The sequence below is a fragment of the Taeniopygia guttata genome, chromosome 8 (genome assembly GCF_048771995.1).
Source record: "Taeniopygia guttata chromosome 8, bTaeGut7.mat, whole genome shotgun sequence".
NCBI classification, from domain to species: domain Eukaryota; kingdom Metazoa; phylum Chordata; class Aves; order Passeriformes; family Estrildidae; genus Taeniopygia; species Taeniopygia guttata.
The window spans coordinates 16,905,053-16,929,563 of NC_133033.1; the positions used below are offsets into that span (position 1 = coordinate 16,905,053).

General features: G+C 39.7%; 2 protein-coding genes and 1 non-coding gene across 4 annotated transcripts in view; 1 reads left to right on the forward strand and 2 right to left on the reverse strand.

The window, feature by feature from the left end:
* The window catches only part of BCAR3 (BCAR3 adaptor protein, NSP family member), a 95,225-nt gene extending 82,702 nt beyond the window's left edge, over positions 1 to 12,523 (reverse strand). For both annotated transcript variants that reach the window (XM_030279179.4, XM_072932509.1), the window contains exons 1-4: positions 12,400 to 12,523; positions 9,094 to 9,262; positions 6,681 to 6,772; positions 1,736 to 1,905 (exon numbers count right to left, since the gene is read on the reverse strand). The gene's annotated coding sequence lies outside the window, so the exon portion shown is untranslated. The remainder of the gene's footprint in view (positions 1 to 1,735; positions 1,906 to 6,680; positions 6,773 to 9,093; positions 9,263 to 12,399) is intronic.
* TRNAR-UCU (transfer RNA arginine (anticodon UCU)) lies at positions 12,200 to 12,285 on the forward strand. Its single transcript is given in 2 exon segments — positions 12,200 to 12,236; positions 12,250 to 12,285. It is a non-coding gene; the product is annotated as a tRNA-Arg (tRNA).
* A 3,263-nt stretch (positions 12,524 to 15,786) lies between the features above and the next one.
* DNTTIP2 (deoxynucleotidyltransferase terminal interacting protein 2) lies at positions 15,787 to 23,959 on the reverse strand. Its single transcript, XM_012575168.5, has 7 exons — positions 23,767 to 23,959; positions 21,405 to 23,128; positions 19,789 to 19,924; positions 19,048 to 19,143; positions 18,514 to 18,678; positions 17,253 to 17,362; positions 15,787 to 15,939 (listed from the first exon to the last, which is right to left on the reverse strand). Exons 1-7 carry the CDS (start codon positions 23,893 to 23,895, stop codon positions 15,846 to 15,848), a joined length of 2,454 nt encoding a protein of 817 aa, XP_012430622.5. The 5' UTR covers positions 23,896 to 23,959; the 3' UTR covers positions 15,787 to 15,845.
* Positions 23,960 to 24,511: the final 552 nt, after the last annotated feature.

Here is a 24,511-nt window from a genome sequence, read left to right on the forward strand (position 1 = left end):
CACATGTATCCTTAAGGCTTTAGCTCAGACAAAAACATCACCTAAATAAGGGAATGGTTAAATTAATTTCAGCATGAGGGTCTTGCTCATGAATGCATTTCAAAGTTCTTACTATCTTCCTCCTTTGCTGATAGCATGGCACATAGAAATAGAAACCAGTCTCTGACCCCTGCACATACAACTAAAGTCAGCACGAGCAAGACAAAAACATGACATAAATTACATAGATTGCTGTTTTAGCTAAATTTATTTGCGTACTGAAAAATGTTTCTTTCATGGTGCCAGCTGCTGGTGAGAAGAATACGTTTGGTGTTATTATAAGAACACCTAGAAAGAAAGGTATTCTGATATTACAGTGTCACAGAGGTGTATATGCAAACAAGAAAAGGCTGGGAGATATCAAAACAACCATGTTTAGAAAAAGTATATTATGTATATAACACCAATACCAGCACTTCCGCACCTCTTGTGTTGGCTGGTGCTCAGAGTTAAAATTCTGAGAAAGAAATCCACTCTAACTTTACTAAGTGTGAAGACACTCCTCAATTACATAAAACAAATCTTACTATTTTAAAGCACAAAATTGGAAAGCACTGAATTTTTTAAAATCAAGAAATATGCCAAGGCACTGGAAGCCAATTAATGTAATTCAATAGCAAGAAACTTCTGTCTGAATGTCTACAAAGCCCTTGTGGTTTTGATAGTTGGTGAAAGAGTTACTTCTTAAATATCTCTTTAAATCATATATCCTTAAAGGTTCTTTGTTTTCAGTTATGTATTATCCTAAAATTAATTTTTTACTTAGGTAATATTAAAATGAAACTCTCCTTTTACTAGGTATCATCCCTCACAAAGAAGTTGGTGCTTGTGCCATGACTGCAACATTTTTCCAAGAGCTGAAACAAGTACAGTCATGTGCACTGAGCTCTGAGCAGCGCTCTGTGAAGGAGGAGAGCAGACATTACCCTGCTGGGTATTACAGCTGCTGTTTTCCCCAGCCTTTTCTGTCATCCTCCACCACTGTTAGATCACAGACAGTTACATGCAAACTTGTCTATGTAGCACGTTTCAAATTTTTTCAATCCCTGTGATTGCATCTTTTTATTTGATAGTTAAGCTGATGTAAACCTATCAATTACAAAGTAAAAATGTTTCTAATAAATCCCTGTATTTTCCCTCAGGATTCTCCCTTATTTTTCCAAAGTCAGCTGAAAAGATATGTGAAAATCAGATTAATTTTATCTTCCAAATAATTTAGATTTATAAATTGGCAAAAAAAAAAAAAAAGCCAATTCATAACTCTGAGAAAATAAAATTGACCTGAAGATATGGCAACGTGAGAAGTTTCCTTTTATTACTTAACTTGAAAATAATTGACACATACAATTTTTATAAAAAATATAAACCATCTAAAATATTATAAACATTTCTCTCTCAAAGTATGACAACATTACAAAAAATATTTTAATCTAATTCTCTCTGGATTTGACAATACCCCTCATTATTATATATTTACAGTTACTTTAATTCAGAATTTTAAAAATCACTACTAGCATACTGAGTGATAGCTGTCACAATTAAGATCCAAAATTAAAATCTTTCCAGATTTTAAATCCACAAAAAGTTGATTTGGAAACATCTGCTAACACACATAATTATTTGTTACTAACCACCAAGCATTGTTTCTAACAGTGAGACTGTACAGGTTAATAAATAGACATACAACAGTTCTTACCATAGCAGGAGGCTCTCAGGGTCTACTGTGTGCCTTAAAATGCAAAAGCTTCTTGACAAAAGACACACCTTGAGAAGTTCTGTGCCCAATCAGCACTCAGACCTGCCCAGGAGACAGCAGCTGATGAATCACAGTGACGATAACTGAGCAGCGGGGTTGGATTTTTTCCCCTAAATCAAGGAGAAGTTGAATACTGTGTTGAGTAAACTTTTTCACACTTTAATTTTAATTATTATTTTTACTTTTCTACTAGGTTAAAAATGTGCCGTCTATTTGCCAATGAGCCATTATGAAATACAGAAGTTCCTACTTTCAGCTGAGAGTTTTGCAGACTACTTCTAAAAAAATATTTCTTATTAAAAATTATTGTAAAAAAGTTTATTAATAAACTGGAAGAAAGAAGAAAATCCAAACATCACCACCACAACCTGCCCCCAACAAAATTAATTAATTCATGTCAATGTAAAACTATGCACAAGCTCAAAAACACCCTCCATCAGTCTAGAGTTCAACAAACTAATAGGGAGAGGTAAACCCACCCAGACTGTATATCTGCCCTGAAAACACTGGTGCTCTCAAAACCTAGATGTGTAACTGCATCACTGTGTGGCTCTTTATCCAACGGCTGTGCACTGATGCTGCCGGAATGAAGGATCAGTGATGGCCACAGGAGGCTCAGGCCGGTGCTGTGCTGATGCAGACCTGGCGGTCAGGCTCTGCTGTGTGACATATCCTGTGGCTGCAGGACACGGCCAGCTGCAGGACATGGCCAGCTGCAGGGCACGGCCAGCTGCAGGACACGGCCAGCTGTAGGGCACAGCCAGCTGCAGGGCACGGCCAGCTGCAGGAGAGGAGCCCATGGGTGGCTCTCACTTCATACCGCTCATTACACTGACTGTGTGTCCTTATCCTCATCCAAAAGTGCAACAAACAGTCCATAAGTGAACTGACTTTCAGTTTGATGGTAGACAGGAGAAATAGAATTGTTTTAAGAAAATCCTATAATAGCTCAAAAACTCAAAATGTCAGATGTCCTTTCCCTGGACATGATGTGCCCAGTGTGCTGAGCTCTGATCTGGGACCTGTTCAATACTACAGAACTCAGCATATGGAAGAAAATAAAACTACCTACACTATCCTTTTCCTTTACAGTGTTAGCCACAACAAAGGATATTTTAAGCAATACATTACTTTATAGTCTGTCTTCCTTACTGGCAGCTTAACAAACCCATATCTCATGATGCAAATCAAGAGGTCACTAATTTGCTTTTAGATATAACACAAAGGAAGAGAGGTATCACATCAGGAGTGTTAAAATTCATGACCTGAAAACTAATTATTCTGCCATTTATATAAGTATATTAAATTGTATATGGCTTGCACTTGTAAATTCCCACGTCAGATGTATGTCACACAAGCTTTGCCAACATAGAGACAGCACAACAATCTGAATGAATGTCTGATTTTATGAAGAAGGAAATTAATACACCTGGGGAACTGATTTCATCATGTTCTACCATGTTTTAGCTGCACACTCACTCGAAACCCATTCTGCACTGCAGAAGAGAAGACCCTGAAAAAACAACTTCTACCCAAAGCCAACACCTTAACAAAATTTTATTAGCACCATCAACACTACTCTCATTCTCCATAATCCAGGTCTTTATATTTCCCCTCTGCCCCTTCTTTTTTTCACTTACACTCTCAGATTTTCTAAGGATTCTAAAGTAACTTCTCTACCAGATTCCATTATTCCATTTTAACCCAGTGTTAAAGTTACTTGTCCAGCCTGCCTAGAGATACAATTTCTCACACTTTCACCAAATGCTATTTCACTCTTTCTCATTCTTATTGGTAACATAAAACACAGAACTATCTCTAGTAGATACCTGCTTCGCTGTCAAACAAAATGCAAATCTTTCAGTCAAAAAGCACAAGGCCTCTATGTAACAAATACCAATTACATAGCAATTAATACCAAACACAAAATGGGTCTATTTCCCTTTCAAACTACCTGTGAATAAGATTAGTCCTTGAAGGTAAATTAAGAAGCCATATTCCCCTTTTTAGACACACAAAGGAATATCTTGTAATCACAGCACTAACAAAAGCAAGTGATAATTTTTTAGCAAGTTTATAGGGAAAAGGCCACTTGTATTGAAACCTGACTAAAATGTCCCTGACCCTCTGTCTGGGTGTAAATGTCTCCCCTAATCTCTGTGATTTTGGATTAGAGCTGTGATGGTATTTCTTTTGGCTCTTTCATACTATTTACCTAGATTCTAAACCCTTGTGATTGCAAACTCAGGTATTTACAAAATTAACTACAGTAATATATTGTAATAACAACAACAAACAACAACAATAATTTCCTATGATTTCCAGACATCACTGACTGTGGAAGCTGCTTGTTTCACTTCACTGCAGGAATGACTGGTACCTATTACTAATTTGAATAAACCAAGATACATCTCTATAAAAGTATATCACAATTCTGAGCACAGGAAATTAATTTTGTGTGTTCAGTCAATGCTTACTGCCTGCCAGCAGTTTGGAAAGGAAAGTAAACCCCCTACAAGAACAAAGGACATTCTTTACTTCAATGCTAGAATTGAAGAAAATTCACTGCTGATTTAGAGTGGCAGAGCTAACGCTGCACATTCATCACAAAGAAGCCTTTTGTCTGCTCTGTCTGCACAGAAGACTCTTTGATGTGCAGCTTTTTGTTTCTTCATACTGTAACTTCTGCTGGGTGATAAGTTGCATTAACTTCAATGACTGGTTTTATGAGACAAAAATTGGAAGGAGAATATGGAGCAAAGACTATGCAAGGATTAGCTACAAAAATCACTTGCTAGTTCAATGTGCTTCCACTATGGCTGTTAAAAGAGGGAAAAAGTTGTACTGCTAGATTACAAAAGTGCAGAGTTTGAGCTCTGTGTTCTGCTTTTGGCCTTAGTCCAAGATTGTAACATAGCATTCACTTACACAGTGTCTAAATGACTTCCAAAACAAATTTCCTGTGCTTACAGATGCAAAGCATTTTTTTTTACATTTGTCAGTCTTGAAGCACTGACCAAACTAATATTAGAGCATACCAGTATAAGATGCAGCTGCCTATTTATGTAGTCATTTTAACAAAGATTCTCAAGAACAAATTTTAATGTATTTGGTGTATGAACTGACTTTGCTGTTTTCACTTGCCTTTCATACATCTATTATCTTCAACGCATAGCAAATTAAGTCTTCCAGCTGTAATACAAATTAGCCAGACTTGAACTTGGCCAGTACAATGGTTAATCTGGGTCAAATAATGAGCATAGTCTAGTGCAACTAGCAATAAGTTTGGCAGTTCGACAATTCTGAAAATAGTAGTCTAACTGCATTACATAATCACACTCATTATACAATTTTATGGATGGAAAACAAGAAGATTGTAGTAGAACTCCAGATAGTTAAGTCAGAGCTGAACTGGCTCTGCTAGGGACTGGCAGACATATTTGACCATGTCAATTAACCATGAGTCAGTTTACCTACAACTGGAATTCTGCAATTGATCTTCTTTTATAAAACCATTTGATACCATCAAATTGAATTTTAAAAGGTTACCAATTACTAAGAAAGTAATAACTAAAGTATACATCTATTTCTAATGTCATCTTAGTTTTCCAGCTGTGCATAAACTTCAAATTCCTTCTGCTTTTTCCCAGACTGTGAGCATTTATGTATTGGTACTTAGTATAGGCCCTCAGCTCTGCAGCTTTCACAGAGGAAGAGTGAGATCCTCCCCTATCTTAAGGACACCTCTTCACTGACCCTGCACTATCATTTCTCTTTATAACAATAACCCTTGCTCAGGATGTCTTCTTTGCTATCCCAGCCTCTTCTGTTCACTGGAAGGTACCTGGGCCCTTGTAACTTTCACCCGCAGCCCCACAGCTTCACTGTCCCTCCTGATATGTCCTTGATGCCCACACATATTCAGAAAGGAGCAAAAGTCTAAGGACCAGACAAGCCCTGAAAGTCTCTTTGCAGTATCCAGGATCCTGGCACTCAGCAAACATCCCAAAACATCACATCAACATAGCAGATGAATGGTTCCAGATGAATGAATCTCCAATGCTTATCAGCTGTCTTTTACTCTTCTTGTTGATATTTGGCTGAGGTTCAGCTGGCCCCGATACCTCCCCCAGTGGTCCTTGTTCATCCTCATCTTTTCCCAGGGCACCGCATTGTTCTGTGATAGCATTTCTGCAGGCAGAGAAGGAGCTTTCTCTTCTTTTACCAAAAGTAACAATGCTCTCCATCTCATTTCTGTTGATCTCTCCTTTTCTTCTCAAAGGTACATAGCCTGCTGACCTCCTGTCACAGCTCCTTTTCCTCAGTTAGCTCCTTAGCTCCTGTGCATCCCTGATCTGCACTCTAGTAGCAATTATATCAGAAAAAAGCCCTGAGGTCTTCTCTTACTATAAAATAACTTCAGATTTCTACCTGTGTACAAGAGAATGCTCATTGTCATAAGTCACTCTGATCTTTCTGTAATTTGTGAAATTGGAAGAGATTTGTTTCTCTTTTGGTAGATAGGGGTACAAGAGGCCTAAGACAGCAGTGATGTCCTTCTAGTGACATCTTTTCGTTCAAAGGAGGCAGAGAATCCACAGGAAACTCCTTTGTAGTAGAGGTGCTTGATGATCTTCCTTGTCCACTGTGTGTGTGAACCAAGAGCTGCTGAGCTCTGCACAACTGTGCCTGTGCAGGGTCTGGTGTTCAGTCACACTTCCTTCACACTTGGAGTAAAACAACATGAGTGAGAAAGGGGAAGAATGTACTCAAACAGTTAAAAGGCTACGGATACTGATGGAAGAGTTGTCAATTCCATAGAAATATTATGCAACTAAAATTGTGCAGCTGAATATCACCCTACAAGAAAATGCAAATGGCTTACCTTGCCATGCTTCAGGGCCAAGACAAACCCAGGGGTAGAATTTGGGAATTCTGCCACACAGTCCATTACTTCATATTGCACAATGACCTTAGCTACAAAAATCAAATTCATAAATTCTGATCCAGTTACGTTAAGTGAATATTCAAGTAGATAAAACAGATTTACAATTAAACCTTTAAAATACAATCCATATTTACCAGTTTGAAAAACCAGAGAGGGATAATTCTGCTGAAAATCTCCAGTATGGTAAAATCAACATACATTTAAACAGATTTAGTAAAAGCTTGTTGGGGTCAGGAGAAGAGTGTATTTATGATTCAGGGGTAGATTTTCAGCCTGTGCAATATTTATAATTACAATAGTGAAGAAAGGACATGATTTTAAATAGAATTGTTTCTGTGATTACATCAGTCAGTATCAGATGGAATAGTGAGTCAGTCACTCAGATTCATAACTGTGTGAAAAGCAAAATGTAATCAAGATTGAAAGCTTTTCATCCCTTTAGAACATGCTCAGCAAGATCCTTCCAGAAATGGCACTGACTACACACATCCAACCTTAGGGACACATCTAGCACCCAGTGATGATCCAAGCAGTGATAGGACATTGTGACCCCACAGTAACTTTTAGCTGTCAAGACAAATAGTCCATAGAGTACTAATGCCACACTCTGGGAAATTTAAAGAGCAGTGAATCCCATGATACTAATGTCCCTGGCATCAAAGAGACAAGAGTCTGCAGCCATTTCTCTTTCTATCCCTAATCAGAAAAGGTATCATTTAATACAGAGTAAAAGTTTTTTTTTTCCTCTGAAAGGCTTGGATTTATTAACCAAGGACATCTTCAAAAGAAAGGCTGGCAAAAATTACCTGTTTTCTTGGTTAACATGAACATCATACCAACTCAGTCTATTACAAAAAGCAAAGCACTCCAGGCCAAATTATGTTCTTGCTAACATTTATATAGCCTTGGAAAAACTCCCCCATTTGATTTTGTTAGCTTACATTCAGAAGGACTCAAATGAAAGCAGAAGTTAACCCAGTGTTCTGGCTTACAAAACATTCCTGCACGGAACCAGATAACTGCACTGCACCACTGCTTAAACACCACATGTGATTCCCAGAGCACACGGGTGAGGACAGAAAACAAACTGCATCTAAACAGTGTGGCAGAAGGTAAGGGGGGTTTTAATTGCTTCAGGTTCATTACCTTTTAATTGTACATTCAAATTATTTTTTTTTATCTCCATAGTTGATGATGAACAAAATGAATATATTAATAATCTTAAAGTACTGTACCTTAGCCCATATGCTAGAGAAATATTCCTGCTCCTCTCAATCATTTTGGAAGCCCTGGGCTCAGATCTGTATCCTTGCTGTTGGGTTTCTAATGAAAAATATGCTGTGCTGCAGAGGCAGCACAAGTCTGTGTCTCAAGATAATTTGGACAATATGACTGCTTCGTACTTGTAAAACAAAGAACCAAGTAACTGAGCTGAGAAAGCAATTGAGTAAGCAGGGGACAGGAGAACTCTGTCACCCAGGACTGTTTGGTAACCGTGCTCACAGCAGAAAGAAAACCTGGTGAAAAGAAGCTGAGTCATCTGTGTAGGTTTTGTTACCTTTTGCCATTCACTTTTGAGAGACGTGAGGTGACAAGCAAAATACATCATAATAAAGAATTCTCAGAGGAAGTTTAATCTCAATTTTTTTAAGTCACTTTGCATATGACTGGCTTGCACAGCACCACATGGAATAAGAAAGCATCCGCTGTCCATATTTTACAGAAAGGACAATGCATCAGGCTGCCCACAGTAGCACAGTAGTTTCACAGCTGGGATAAAATTCCAGGTGTTTAGGATTAAATCACTAGGCCACAGATAGACTTATTCTCCTGAACTGCATAAGAGGAGCTGAGTTACAGTGTCGCCTGCAAAGCTGCAAAGGAACAACTCAACTGTAAATATTCAGTGGCTCAGTGTTAATTAAAAAAAAAAAAACAACCAAAAAACAAACAAACAAAAAAAAACCCCAAAAAAACCCCCAAAAAAAACCCAAAAAAACCCCCCAAAAAAACCACAACTAAGCCCCAGTGGCTACACCTAGATTTCAAAATGTAAGACAAGAACAAAATTTTGCACTGTCAACTTTGTCTTTGATAATTATTGACTCAAGGGTGTAGTCTTTTAGACTGCTTTGGCGCTTAAGTAAACTTATAAACATTATTTTTAAGAAAAACAAAAACGGGGGCTTTTTAAGAATACAATTTTAAAATATAGTGAAAGACATCACTTTGAATATTTTGAATGGTGTTTGATACAAATCTTATGCATTTCTGAAAAAAAAAAAAAAGATAAAAACTAGATCAAATTAACAACAGAAAATGCTGAAATTGTCTTGAAACAGACTCCCACCTTTCTGTAAATCAGATGTACTCTACTTTTGGCCAGAGGCACTAGCTGGGACTTCTCCAAAAGTCCTGTTGCAGTGCTCCAAGAGATGCCATATGACTGCTCAGGTTTGGCACTATCAGGGAGCGCTCTTGAAGTAAATGGCTTTGCAGCACCTGATCTGTTAATAGAACTACACAGAATTAACAATATAATCCCCTGTAGAGATGATTTGGCATAACTCATCATGTGTGCCCAAGTTCTAAAGGGCATTGCTCTTGGGAATTTCTCCTGTCTACCCCAAGATATTCAAGAGGACAGAACATGCCTTAATCCAACAACAACCATAAATAAGAGAATCGGAAGAGGTTCTTAACAGATTCCTGCTGGCAGCCTGACAAACAAATTCTCCAATACCCCAATAGTCACATGGCAATTACAGCCTTCCTTGAGGAAAAGACAGGGTTGCAGAAGCATCTACAACAGAGCATTTATCTTCATGTTAAGAAAAGAAATTTTAAAAAATTGAATCAAATTGTGAATTACCAAAAGAAACTCTCCCTGAGTTATTTCTAGTATCCTCAAACATTGTGCATCCCAGCATTTTTTCCTGCCAGTTTGAAGAGTGCTTTCTCTTGCTGCACTACACAGGGGAATCATCAGAGCAGTAGGGTTGTAATAATCCTTCCTGAAATGTACAGATGGTGTAAAGGTCCCATTTAGGTTATCTAGACATTACAGCCTTCTCTGACCTCTTTCAAAAAGTGCATTGATTACATTTGTTCTTAGAGAAAGGTGGTGGTACTCCCAACAAACATTTGTGGATGCCCTGAAAATTTGGAAATTGCCATTTAAATTCGTTTTAAAGTTCAAATCTTACCAAAAGTACTTGGATATACAGTACATAGCACTACAGTAAATTAACAGAAGTTAATGTTCAAACCCATGTTGTAAAAAGTCTCTCAAAGATCACTTCAATTTCGTAAATATCTAGAGTATTTTAATCAATAGAAGACTGCTATATTTTTGCCTCCATCGATGCATTTCCTGTCATGTGTCAAGGTATTTCTACCTCAGTTTCTCCTCCCTTTAAAAATTAGCAAAATGGCACATTGTTGAGCTCAGCAAAATTTCTGAGTGCCAGTAACCAAACCCAGCACAACTCTATTCCAAGTAACTTCTGCTCCTTGATAAAGAACATGAATTTGAAGAGGAGCTGAAATGACAGCCAGCTTGAAACAAAAGTGGACTCCAGACAGTCCCCGAAGAGGGAAAGTCCAAAGGACTGATCTGGGTACACACGCCAACAAAGGTTCATCAGATCGGCCGTTTTTGCCCAGGACCACATTCAATAAGTTCATGACCCGTGAGCTGCTCTGTTTCTCATGCAGCAGCTCCATCTGCTGCCCAAACGCAAAGGTGGACTTTGCACCGGGACTACATTCACAGAATAAAAAAGCAAACTACTCGAGTATTTTGAAACATTTCTAGAAAAATTTCAAACGTTTCCCTAGTCAGTCTTCCCGCATGAACTTCCGGCCTTTATCTACCTTTATAAACCAACTATCCACAACGAAAATACGAGTCTCAGAACCAGCCTTGTGACAAAAAAGAATGGTTCTTCACTATCCGCAGCCACTTAGTGCCATGCTGCCCAAAGGTGCCCTGCTACCAGATCACACTGGTGAGGCACAACACACACTGCACCCCACAATGAATATGCCCAAGTGTCCACAAACTCCAAGATATTTATAGTGATTCTTAGTTACTTACAAGAGGTTTATTTGAATTGCACAAACATGAATTTAAGCTTATTCTGAAGATCAACTCAACTCTTAAAAGCAAGAACTCTGTTTCTTTTCTGCAGTACAGGGCTTTATGGAGTCAAATTTTCCAGATTTGCATTCCTTTACCAGGAGCACTGTGAAGAGTTCTGTCCATAACAGAACAATTGTGGCAAGACCCAGAGCTTGCAAATTCAACCAGATCTGCTCTGAATCTTATACAGGTTGTGATTCTCAGTTTGTTTACAAATGTTCTGGCTCAACAACAGTCTGTTAGCTTGGGGGTTGTACCTCCAGTTTGGTACTTGCTGAACTGCCGAAGCCTTCCAGCAACCTCCTTTTCTGGGCAGTATTGCAGGAGCCAGCCAGTCACCGGGCAGCTCAAGAGCTCTGGCTCACTGCTGGCCACAGGTGCAGCAGCCGGCTGCCGGGGAATCACAGGACACTGCCGGAGTGCCTGAGGTACCTCGGTTATTCATTACACTCGGTATCTCAGCCCCGGACGCAATCAATACCTCGGGGATTGTGGACCCGAGTCAGTTTATTTTACATCGGTGTGATTAGTTTCCTTGTCCCTCAGATTTTAGGGCATGCTAAAATTTTTACATACTCTTATGGTTACCTGTACTTTTAAATTATGATGAAGTGCAGCAGGAGATTCTCAGACAGTTTTGCTGCGCAGGCCCCGCTGCCGGAGCCCTCCCGGGGCCGTGGCCGGCAGCCCCGCGGCCCGCCCCGAGCAGCAGCAGGCCGCGGGCTCCCCTTGCAGCGTACTGGAGGGCAGCTTAAGGAAGGAATACCTCATACTCCTGTCTCTTGGGGGTTTTATTACACCTATTCATTATTTTTAAAACAGTATCGCGGACTTGTTTCAGGCTACAATTACAGCTTTTATGGAAAAATCTTCTCTTTCTGAATCCATGGAGGAGGGCAGTGCCACTGAGCTTTTACGGACGTCTGGAGGAGTTCCTCAATACACGGCCACTTGTGGATTGTAATTATGTCCCTCGAGCAGAAGGATCAATACCGGAAACGCCAGAGTGGTATGACAACAAATATTTTATACTGATCACTGATTAAGTCGGTCTTCGTTAAGAAATGAGGGCGCAGCCCGGTGGCGAGCGCTGCGCAGGAAGCCGTGGGCCCTACCCGGGCCGCGGGCAGCGCTCAGGCGGCGCGCAGGGGCTGCCGCGACACTCGCTTGTGCAGCACCGTGTACGGCAAACCCTGTTCGTGCTGGTTAAGAAAAATAAAATTGAAAACCAAGAAAAAATTAAAAGTGGTCGGGGCTAACGCGTGAAGGCGCGCGCAGGCTCTATGGACGGTGTGTGGAGATTCCAACAGGTGGCTCCGTGGCGCAATGGATAGCGCATTGGACTTCTAGAGGGTTGAAGGGATTCAAAGGTTCCGGGTTCGAGTCCCGGCGGAGTCGTGTCTTCTCTTTTTTTTTTTTTTTTTTTTAATTTTAAATTTTATTCTATAAATTTCCCCCGCCCTCTACGCCTTTTGGGCGGAAATCTTTCCCCCACGCTCTCCTGTCCCTTACCGGCGCAGGTATCCGGTTTGCCAGCCTGGCCTTCTCCCGTCAGCGAAGCTTTCCGGGCCCGCCTTCCGCCGTGCCTGCCGGTCTGGGGAACGCTGGAAGCGGGCGGCGACAGCAGCCATCGGCCGGACCTGCCGTGTCCGCTCGGCCCGGCGACACGAATCTTCCTCACCGCCAGCGAGAAGGCGGAGCAAGAGAAGGGCTCTGCTCTGCTTCTGCTCCCGGCCCCGCCGCCCTCAGGCAGCGGCAGAAGGGCTCTGCTCTCCTTCTTCTCCCGGCCCCGCCGCCCTCAGGCAGCGGCAGAGGGGCTCTGCTCCCTTATCCTGCCGCCCCCAGGCAGCGGCAGAAGGGCTCTGCTCTCCTCCTCCTGCCGCCCTCAGGCAGCGGCAGAAGGGCTCTGCTCTCCTTCTCCTGCCGCCCTCAGGCAGCGGCAGAAGGGCTCTGCTCTCCTTCTCCTGCCGCCCTCAGGCAGCGGCAGAGGGGCTCTGCTCTCCTTCTCCTGCCGCCCTCAGGCAGCGGCAGAGGGGCTCTGCTCCCTTATCCTGCCGCCCTCAGGCAGCGGCAGAGGGGCTCTGCTCCCTTATCCTGCCGCCCTCAGGCAGCGGCAGAGGGGCTCTGCTCCCTTATCCTGCCGCCCTCAGGCAGCGGCAGAGGGGCTCTGCTCCTGCTCCCTGGCCCGAGCTCCCCCAGAGCGGTCACAACCGACAGGCAGCCCCGTGGGGCCGCTACGCTTCCAGCACTGTCTGCGGAAAGTAATTTCACTTGAAAAACTAAGACTTCGTCTTTCTTGGAGACATTTCAGTTACGATCGGTCACCGTGATACATCTGGGGTTACTTTCGAATAACGAAACAAGCCCAGAAACTGCACAAATCGGAATTAACACCGTATTTTCTGATTTAGCGACAGACAGAAGGTGAAGAGCCATTTTAATTACAGCAATCAAATTAGGTGGTAAAACAAAACAGTAGCAGCAATAAACAAACCACCTTGATTTTGCTCAGAATGGAATAAATTAATTGGCCTCATTATTCCTGAATTATTACATTTGTGAGGTTTTCTTGATAAATTATTTTTAATCCTGCAGGTGTGACTTTCCAACTGTAATTCTGCTTATTTAAAAGCAATGAAGGAAAATCTGCAAATGAACCACACCATCAGGCACATTAACCATCACAGTCAGTAAAGCCAGAAATACAAATTAGCACAAATATTTCTGCCATTAAAAGAAAATACTACTTATAACTGATAGGCAAAACTTCATGACAGTTTTTACTTGTTTCCAGAGTAATCTAATTACCACAGGCAACCACATGGTGCATATGGGTTTTTAATCTCTCCAGCACCTTCACCTTTATGTCAATTTCAAAGTCGGTCTGTGTGCTTTAATGTAAACTGGTGTTAAGGAAAGGTGCTCAGTGCCGCATCTAACACAGGCTGAACTGAGGCAGGAGCTCAGGCAAAGCTGGCCAACACAACTGCAAGTGCCACCCTGCAGCCCTGGGAACGCTCCGCACATCTCACCCCCCTGCAACATGGGCACTTGCTGGGCACAGGCCGGGACAAACAGAACGGATCAGAAAAATCAAAGGAAGGGAAAGGATAGAGCCAAGCCAAATCCCTTTCTGCACATGAAGTAACTTCTGCAGGTATTGAGCAGCCCGAGCAACAGGCACAGAGTTGTTGCTTGCTGTGTAACACCACAGCCTGCGTTTCTCTTTTAAAGTCTTTCAAACTCACATGCTGCCTTTCCAAAGTTGCCTTTGGAACACCCCAGGATACAACAGAATGACAACTACTGTGGCGCCTTGTTTTCTTCTCAGTGTTCAGTATTAATTTCTTTGTGCTTCCACATCTCAGCCAGAGAACAAAACACCATAGTTGTTTTTATTGGCTTTCTTATAATTTACTGGGAATTGAGATATTGGCATAAATATAATTGCATTAAAATAGGCTATGTATATTAACTGAGACCTGGGGACAGGTGGTTCTACTTGTACTTGTTTAATATTTCCCAACGAATTCACTTTACTTTGACACCATTTATCTCCAGGCTGTAAAGACTTTTTAAGGACTCTACATTCCTAGTCTGTTTCTAGTAGTAAAACATTATGGACAACGTTGGAATGGTAAAAAACACCCCAAAGGATCTGAGGAAAATTTCTTTCAAGCATCAGTTGGTGGTTAATACATACCACAATGCTCATTTCAGCATAAATAACTAATCCTTAAAAAAACTACTTCTCAGTAGAAAACTAGATGGTTAAACATTAGTCAAGAACATAGTTAAGCACTTCTTGTTTAAGATCTGCAACCTGTAAGCTTCAGTGTTCTTGTGGTAAGGAAACAATCAACCACTGGTCCTCTGATAGTGACTTCTACATCCTATTCACCCAATCCATCTGAGATAATGCAGTGCCACTTTAATTTCTTCTATTATCCATCTTTTTTGCTACCTTGGAGCAGTAACCAAATTACACTAATTTCTAACAGCAACAATGACCAGGTAGTTAAAAACCAAACAAACAATGCAGCAGTTCTGACACTCACAAAAGGTCATAAACTGTGACTGAAGGGGTACTGAACCAATGACATCTCTGGTTCTGCAATGGCAGCAGAGGCCTTCCAGACTCACTCTATTCGTTCACCTTGAGCTATTCCAGGTCAGCTAACAGACAGAATCTGCACAACACACCCTACATAATGGGTGCCAATGTTATTTCCAAAAATATCATTAAACAATAATGAAATGGTGAAAATTAATAAAGGTAAAATATGATTGTTCAAATTTACATATAAGTATTACTTATTTATTAATATGTATTTTGTATTTTCTAAATTATATATATTATATATATTATTATTATATATATAAATTATATATATATAAAAATAATATATACACACATAAATATAAAAGTATATGTGTAGGCACAGAACTCCAAGACATTCTCTATACCGTTATGGTCAGTGTTTAAATAAACCCTTCACAACCAAACCATTTTTCAATACCTTCCATTACAGTTTTGGGCAGCAGCACCTCTGACAAGTAATGGAAAAATATAATCTAACACACAATATGTGCCAAGGTGAATTACATATATACTTTAAACTGAATTTACTAATTAATTAATGTTAAGTCTGAAGCCTGAGAAGACCACAATCTCTGAAGCTGAATTTTGTACTCAGATTCAATAATATGCATTCATATAATTATCTCTTTACATAAATATTAATTAAAATAAATAGAAATTTTAAAATCTAAATTAATTTCAAGTGAGATACCTAAAGTTTCCTAGCTTTACTCTCATGGCAAGAATTGCCCTAAACCTCAATTTGCAAATTACCTGCAATCTTAAAAGAAACCAAACAAAACACCACAACCAAAGCATTCTGTAAGAAAGTTTTATAACAAGTAAGTTGTTCCAGCTTGGTATTTTTCTTCAATTCTTAATTGTGAAATTTCTTCTTCTTCCGATTCCTCTTCCCTGCTGCAAAAGCTGCTTTTTCACTCATGATCTCCTGATACTTCTTTTTATTATATCTGAACAAAATAGATAATTTACTTTTAAGCATGGCACACCAAAGTTCAGGAAAAGATAACATGGACAGTACTCTATGCAAGTTATTTGCCAAACTGAATTTTCTCATGTTTTCTGAATCAGTTTCTTTTACTTATGTGTAAGTGTAAAATCAAGGGAAATCAGCAGTTGGATCAAGGATAAGTGCAGGTAAATTTGCATTGGAAGTAAATTCTATTGAATTTTGTAATTAATTTTGGTTGGGGGCGGTCTTCATTGCACATGCAGTCACATTTTGAACAGTTTGCTGAAACACTGCTACTGCTCATAAGGGGAAGACTCAACCATTTCCACAATACCATGAAGAAATTACACCCACTTTTATAGTGCCTGCACACCACACTCAAGATAATAAACCTTACTCTACTCCAGACAGAAAACTGAGATGAGGTGAATACTCAACAACGAGCAGAGCAATTGCTGATGTGAGTTGCTAACTCCTCTAACAGACCTTTATGTACCTGCACTGAGTACCACAGACACTGCACACTGAGTAGTGCTGAGGCTTTAAATGCAACACCAAAATCTGACAAATATCTGCACTAATGCTGAAGGATATGATTAAAGCCCTTAATTAGCCACAACATAAATTAACTAATGAAATTTCAAATACATTAATTATTAAAACTACTTTATAATAAATACCTAAGAAATCAGGTCAAACCATAAAACCACTTAAGAAATAGATACAGTAACTTCCCAACATTATAGTTAAATTTACTAGACAAAATTAACTCTATAATCCCAAATCATGTATCACTTCAAAGATAACATGTCATTATGTGAAAAACGAATATTAACATCATGTAATAACCAATACCAAAATGGACCAACTAAATTATCTACTCCAAAAACTGTAGGCTATGCAGACTTTAATTAATCAAATCCTAATCTTCAAGTCTTCTAGCAAAATTTTGATTCCCATGACAGGTGATAGACTGACATATTTATAAAATGAAATATCAATATTCACAGAATTACAAGCTGCTCTTTTCTGTCAATCAAGCCAAGAAAAAATAATCAGTCTTTAAGAGTGGTTGCTAATATTGATGACTGAAGTTGGATAAAACCCTTTAATGAAGATGAAATATATATTGTCTCAGTCTAATTATCCCCCTTCTAAATGGCAGTATTATGGAAATGCTAAAAGACTAAAAATTTTTCTTTTAAGTATAAGAAAACCACCCTACAAGCTGAATAAAACAAAAAAAGGCTACAGTTAAAAATACTCCTCTTTTACATGGGATATTAGAATTACAGAACTACTTTTAAATACCTTCTGAACTCTGAATCTGCAAGCAGCTCCTCCACAATTGTTCTCTTCCTCTGTTTCTTAGGGATTCGACTGTGGTAAAAGTCTATGGGAGAATCAACTACAGTTCCAACCTAGGAAACAAAAATGAAAACATGCTTACTGTACATGAAGTAAGATGTTTTTTTGTTTTTGTTTTTAAATTTCCCAGCAACAAGTGTGAAGACACCTACAGAGCAGATGAGCAGATGAGAATGACAGTTCCTTAATAAAAGTGCAAAAAACCAAAATAAGTCATGTTTTGTATGCAGAGTCCCTTTTGGTCTCCTTGTGTAGTGCAGAGAAGAAGGCCTGAGCTTTAAGACTGTACAGTTTTCAATGCTGGACTGCTGTATCAACACTTCATTAAAGTTCTGAACTTTTAAACATTTTAAACATAAGGGATAAGAAAGCTTTATAACCACCTTAAACCTTTTCCTGTCTCTCATCCCGGTGGTTTTGCTAGATGACTACATAGCAGCTATATTAGGGCTACACATCTCTATACAAGGGCTTATCCTGAAACACATCACATTTTTTCCAAATAGCATGTCAGTCAGCTCTCATAGCTCAGGTTGGCATGATGAAACATGCCTCAAACATGTTTCAGGCAGTGAAAATAAACCTGCATGGATCTAATTATGTGGAATGCTTCAGTTTAAGTTTCTCTAATTTCACAACCTACAACACCCTTGACACTTCAGAGTGAAGTAATGTTTTGAGAAATGAAAACATTTCCTCAAGCATGCTAACTATTTAAAGTTTCTGGAGGCCTATTGCTACAGCTTCCACAGTAATTTCTTTGTTGGTACAAACAGTTTCAAAGCTGAGAGCTACAAGCAGCAAAAATTTCAGCTTATCACAAAGGTAGCTGTCTCCATTTAAACTGTATTAGCTAATAAGAAAATAAAAGCCAATTACGTTCTACACACTTGTTTAGAAAGGCCAGTACTCCAAAAAAGCAGTGAAAATCTAGTCCTCTGACGGTTCAAAATCTGGATTCCATAAGATATTTGTTCACTTCTATGAGATCAGCCAAAGCTAAGAACATCAACAGCATATATACATATGGAACACAAAGTTAAACAGTTGCAAACTCTAGCCAAGTAATCAAAACATTTTAATAATTAAGATATGAAATTAAATCAACATAGAAGCTACCTACAAAGTAGGAATCTTATTAGGTGTCCTTGAACAGCTGTTCATAACTTCAGCAGTACAATGCCACTTTCTGCTGCTTCCTTACCTGGAAGTACTTGGGGAGACCATCTCTATCATTCTTCTTATAGAAATGCTTAGGGTCCAATGAAGCTCTCATCTTCAAAACTTTAAGATCATTTTTCAGTTCACTTGTGATTTCTGGGGCTTTCATACCAAACCAACCATCACCTGTTGTTTTCTCTCGCTCTGCCTAGGATGCAATACCAAGAACAATCAATTTGCATTCAGTAATTACGATGGAAGAGAAAAGGGAACTCCTTCCTACAAAAGACAAAGCATTTAGAATGTAAATATGTACCCCTGAAACATGCATTTTATGACTATTATAAAGGAGGTTATCTGCATTGCATCCATGACAGATTTGTACTCAGCATGTAACCATTCACTTCACTATGCTTGTGACTGAAAGGATGACTTTCCACAGGACAGCTCAAAGAAGACACTGAACTGCAGTGCATCACTCCATTTCCAGTGAGGCCTGGATATGCACAGAGTCCCAGCATGCAGCTTTCTACCACAGCTTGTTTCATTATTTGAGGCATTACCACTCTTCACTTACCCTGCGCTGTTTCTTTAGCTGGTGAAGTGATTCCCTGTAGGGTGGGACACATTCCTTTCTTTCAAAGTCTGGAGTTATTACACTCTTCTGCAAGAGCTGTAAGAATTTTTTTGAACATTAGAGAGTCACCTCACTGACACAAATTTTCAGCTTAAATGTATTTACAGAATCTTCTGAAGGAACTATGCAGAATCTAAGCAAGTGTTGTAATGCAATACATGAGCAGTAACAGTCTTCAAAATAGAACACCGGACAAGAACAGAAACAGCTGACTTGCCCTGGAGGAAGTGAGACAACAAATAATCTGAAGTAAAGAGGACTATCATGGATGAGCCAAAGAAAAGTCTCAACAAAAATAACACATTCCCTTTACTTCCAAGGGTGCTTTTGAAAAAAGCCCGCTAAATCCATACTAGGGTATAGACTTCTATTTACTGAAATAAAATATCTTGTCAGCAGACATTAAGCTTGTGTATCATTAAACAAAACTCCAGGTATAATCAACTTTAGTTTATTATAAAAGTTAATGGTAGAATTTGCACTGTCTTTCCGTTTCTGAAGTCAGGGATATTTCAACTTTCACCATTACAACCAAACGTAAAACCACACTTTGGTCAAAACAATGTAAGTTCTGAATGAACCATAAAAAGGATACTTCTTTAAAATCAAACAAACCAACCTTCTTAGATTAACATCTTGTTACTATAGTCATAGATAACTGAATAATTGCAAACATGTTACCTGGTCCTTCTTCTTCACCTTTAGTGGTTCAGTTACACTCGATCCAGGTTTCTGATTTTTTGCATCAAAACTGATATATAAACCTCCAAGCTTCTTGATATTCAACCCAGGGTCTATGCTACTGGAAAGACGTAAACTAAAGGAGAAATAATTAATTATTAGAACATTGTAACATGCATAGAGCTAAGCCTTCTACAGTCCTCTGAGAAAGATGAACAGAAAAAATATTTTTCTTATTCTTCCCAATAAGATTCAGTTATGCAATGATTTTAAATCTTGCTATCTAGATTATGTAATTTTGAAATGACAGATGTGAGGGGATCCATGCCATTAAATTAAATCAGACTTACTATTAAAAAATACCCGTGGAATCACTTCCACAAATTTTTCATATTAACGCTAATGCTGGACTCTCATCTTAGATATTATCTTCTGTTTAACTGACTTCTTAATTTGCTTAACCTTGCCAGAAGAACTCATGACTAGCATCCTTCTATACACTGACAAGCTTGATAGCTAAAGAGAAGAACACCAAACATATTGGTGGTAAAAATACCGTAACTCTTAATAAGAAGTATGAAGAAACTAGAACTCATTGTAGGAATGTTTAAGTCCTTGTCTGTATAACCATACTAAGAACAAAGTCATTAAACTTGGATAAGAAAGTGGTTGGATGGTTGCATCCAGAAGGTCACGGTCAATGGCTCAGAGCCCTGATGGTTCTCTGAAATTTCAAGCTTAGTATGTTCACATTTGTTTCACTGCTTCATTCACACAGCCAAAGGAATGTATCCACAAACAATGTACAATGGCTGTTTTTGATGACAAGAATGTTTAAAAGTTCTAAACTACAATGCAGAAAAGATAGTAATATCTAAAGAGGTGCAACAGGTATTTACTCTAGTTTGAATGCTTATTAATACAAGCCCTTTAACAACTTTCTATCAAACTGTGACTGATCTTGTATAATGCCTTCACATTAGCTTGGCTAAGCTTTTTTAGCTAAGACTTCTTGTCTACCAGAAGGTTTTTACTAGATTAAGGCTTATTTATCCAACCTAAATGAGCATTATGCTTTAAACATAAGAAGGGATTCTAGCAGCAGCTGGACTACAAGAATTCAAGAAGTATCATTCCACCTAAATTATTCTGATTCCATGCTAGGTTTCACCTGAAGAGTCAACATCCACAGCACAGCAACAACTAACATATAAAATTATATGCAACTGTTTAAAAAGCATTATCTAATCAGGCAACTTGTAAGAAATTTACTGGACCTTTTGTTATCTACATTGCAACTGGAAAAAAAAAATGAACAAAACTGTGACCTGAATAACCAATTCAGTCAGCCTGACTTGTTTCACATTTTGTTTTAAGATACAAGGCCTCCAGACGCCAAAAAAAATTCAGAGCTCTGTTCCTACTATATTCAGAATGCAAAAAAATCCCGAAACCTAAATTTATGGACCATATTCATATTTTATACTATGTGCAACACCATTTTCTGCACCAACATGACATACGTGATAAGACTAGTCCCTTATTTATTCTGCACTTAATGTGCATATTCTTAAATGAAATACAGATTCTTTAGCTATTCCTAGCAAGATACTTACACATCAATCTTATTTTTCAACAGATCATCATCATCATCTTTTTCATCTTCATCTATCAATTCCTCTTCATCCTCTTCCAAGTCTGATTCTTTATCTTTTTGATCTCCCTCATGCTTACTTTTAGCATCTCTGTCTTGGTCTACATCATCCAGATAATACTTTTGGCTGGAACTCATGCCAGGCTCAGTATCAATTACAAAAAGACCTTCAACATGCAGTGAATCGCTTTTTAAAGATTTTTTGAGGGAAGGAGTTCTCTCATCTGACTTTTTATAACACAGATTGTCACCAACTGCATCTATATCTGCCACATCACTATTTTCAGAGTCATCATTTTCACTGTTGCTCAGAAACAATGCAAGAGAGTTGTTATCACTGCTTGGTTTTTCACTGCTGTGGGATACATCATACTCATTTGTTTGGTTGTCAGCACTGTCTGCATCAATTTTGTGCATCCTGCTTTTACCAATGCTTTCAGCTGTCTGTGCAACAGCCATATCCTTTGATGGGCTGCTCACTGCACTAGCTTGCTTACTCTTCCTTAATTTATCATCACACAAGAAAGACTGCTGTGCATCTGCCTCAGCATCTGCTCTTTCACATTCTTTAATTTTTTTACTTTCATTTGGTGTTACTTGTCCTTGGGATTCTAGAAATTGTTTGGGACTCATGCAGTCAGTCAAAGAAACAGACACATCTAATTTCCCCTTCCATGCACTTATTTTACTGCCATCTTCTTGTATTTGGCCACATATTGCTTCTGAATGGTCTACCTCAACGGACTGTGTATTTTTTTTTGTTTCTTTCACAGGTGATTTAGTGTCACTACATTTTGTTTTTGTAAGACTGGATGCCACATCATTTAAAATCTCCTCTTCTGTGTCCTCACTCGAGGCTGCATTAGCACATTTGCTTTTAGGTGAACTGAGTTCTTTATTACCATCAATGAGGGTGGAAGCATTTTCTGTGTCACTGCCAGGTTCTGCAGTAGGTCTAGAATCAGAAATTATGATGGGATCAGATTTAATAGTGTCCTCAATTAAATTCTCATCTTCTGAAACAAATCTATTTTTTTCCTCAGTCTGCTTTGTATTTTCTGCTTGTGATTTCGTTTGCATGCTCCTAGTAATTCGTTTTGGAGTGACATATGGTTCGACAGCAGAATTTAGGCAACATGATTCTGCATCAGAAGTATCTTCACTCTGGGCTTCATGAACTCTGTGTGGCTGCAACTTCTTTTTACTTTGTCTGCTCCTTGTGCTTGTGGGAACATTAAGCATCTGGACACCAGAAACAGCAGAGGAACAAGATTCAGCTTCAGAAACATCATCTTCATCCAGAATCCTACTTAACTTATTTACAAAAGCTGCACTGCCGTGTCTTTTTTTGTCAGGAGAATCTGGTTGATAAGGAATTACAATTTGTCGCTTCCGTGTTATTCTTACAAGCAAAGGTGTCTGGAAACCAGACACAGAAGAGCAGTTTGATTCTGCTTCTGACACATCACCATCAATGTGTGGTTCAGCAACGGACTGTGCTGACGGAAGAGCTGTGTTCTCACTCCTAGTGATCTGCATCTCTGAGATATCACTGGCATATGATTTCATTTCTGCATGTTCCAACTCTTCAAACTGACATTCCTGAATCACCTCTGGCTTAAGAACTGACTTAGTTCTTCTAGTCATCTTCCTAGTCACAGGAGTACTAATTTCAGCAGATCCCACCTAGAAAAGCAGTTAAAAAATGTATTGTATTGACAGATAACTATACAAAAACAATGCTATAAAAATCACTAAGAATATTTTTAAACAATCTACTTAAACTGACAACACATGTCTCTGTGTAGCCCTATCTATGCGGAAGAAGCTTTATCAAACCATCCCTTGCTTATCTCTCTACTGTATTTTGGTCAGGGCAGGAGAAGAAACACATGCATCCTTTAAGAAAACATAAACAAGTATCTCCTAATTCTAAAGAGTTCTATCAAGTTGCCAGGGGAAGCAAATCCAGAAAAAACGTTCAGAAATATTGAAAGCCTTCCCCAACTATAAACCACTAAATACTATCAAAATGTGTCCCAAAATGGTGTCCAAAACCAATTTTAGGTCTACAAACAAACTGGCCTCTCAGCAATCGCAAAGCTAGGTACGATCTGCCAAGTATCATCTTAAGTGACAGAGAAAGGCTAAAACATCTGTCATGCAAAGTAAAACACGCCACCTTTAACTCCCAGCGCCAAACGGCCCGAAGAGCTCCGGCGGCGGCTCCCGTCCCGCAGGCCCGGCTGCGGCACGGCCACGGCGGGCCCGGCACCGGCACCGGCCCCGCCCTGCGGGCTCCGCGCCCCGCCCGCCCCGCTCACCTCCGCACCGGCGGCATCGGGATCGGCACCGGGATCGGCACCGGGATCGGCATGGCCGGGGCTGCCGCCGCCGCCGGCCCGCGGCCCCTGCTCCCGGCGCCGCGCCGCCGCCCGCCTGGTGATCACCATGCTGCTGCTGCCGCCGCTGCCGCGCCCGCCCCTTCCTGCCCGGCCTCCTTCCTTTCCTGCCTGCCGCCCGCCCTTCCGGGCCGCGGCCGGGAGAACGTCCCGGGGCGGCTCCAGCCCTGCCCCGTGACGCGGGCGGGGGCTGGTGGAGTCCTGGGGTGGAGGCGCTTGGAGAAGTGTAAAATGCTGCGCTAAAATGTCTACGGGAGTTTTAAATTTTAGCTAAACTTTCGGGTTTCTCATGGAAGGAAATCCCCTCTCACCCGTCTTGCTACAAAACAAACGGATGAGATAACGTGGTAATTTGATAAAGTGTTATGCTATTAGTCACTCTAGAAATACCACGTCTTAAAGGGTACTTTTCTACAGTAAGCAAACTATTAGCAGTTTACAGAAAGGAAATAAATCATCCCATTAGAGCAGCCTTTACACTGGTTCAGCACAGTTCTGTTTTGTAGTATTTCAATATAAAAAAACTGAGCACACAAGTCTGATAAGACACACAATCAGCCACATAGAGACAGTGCTTACAGGTGCTGGTTAAATCATAAGCAGATAATACAGAAGTAGTAGGGAAGTTTAAAATTAAACTAATGTAATTTTGAACTCTGATGCACAC

Excerpts from the sequence above, each read along its gene's own strand:
- DNTTIP2 (XM_012575168.5), bottom strand. The coding sequence starts at position 23,895 with ATGGTGATCACCAGGCGGGCGGCGGCGCGGCGCCGGGAGCAGGGGCCG. Across the intron at positions 19,925-21,404 it reads TTGAAAAATAAGATTGATGT|TTTACGTCTTTCCAGTAGCA; the intron begins GTAAGTATCTTG and ends TTTCTCCTTTAG. Across the intron at positions 19,144-19,788 it reads AGGTGAAGAAGAAGGACCAG|CTCTTGCAGAAGAGTGTAAT; the intron begins GTAACATGTTTG and ends AAATTCTTACAG.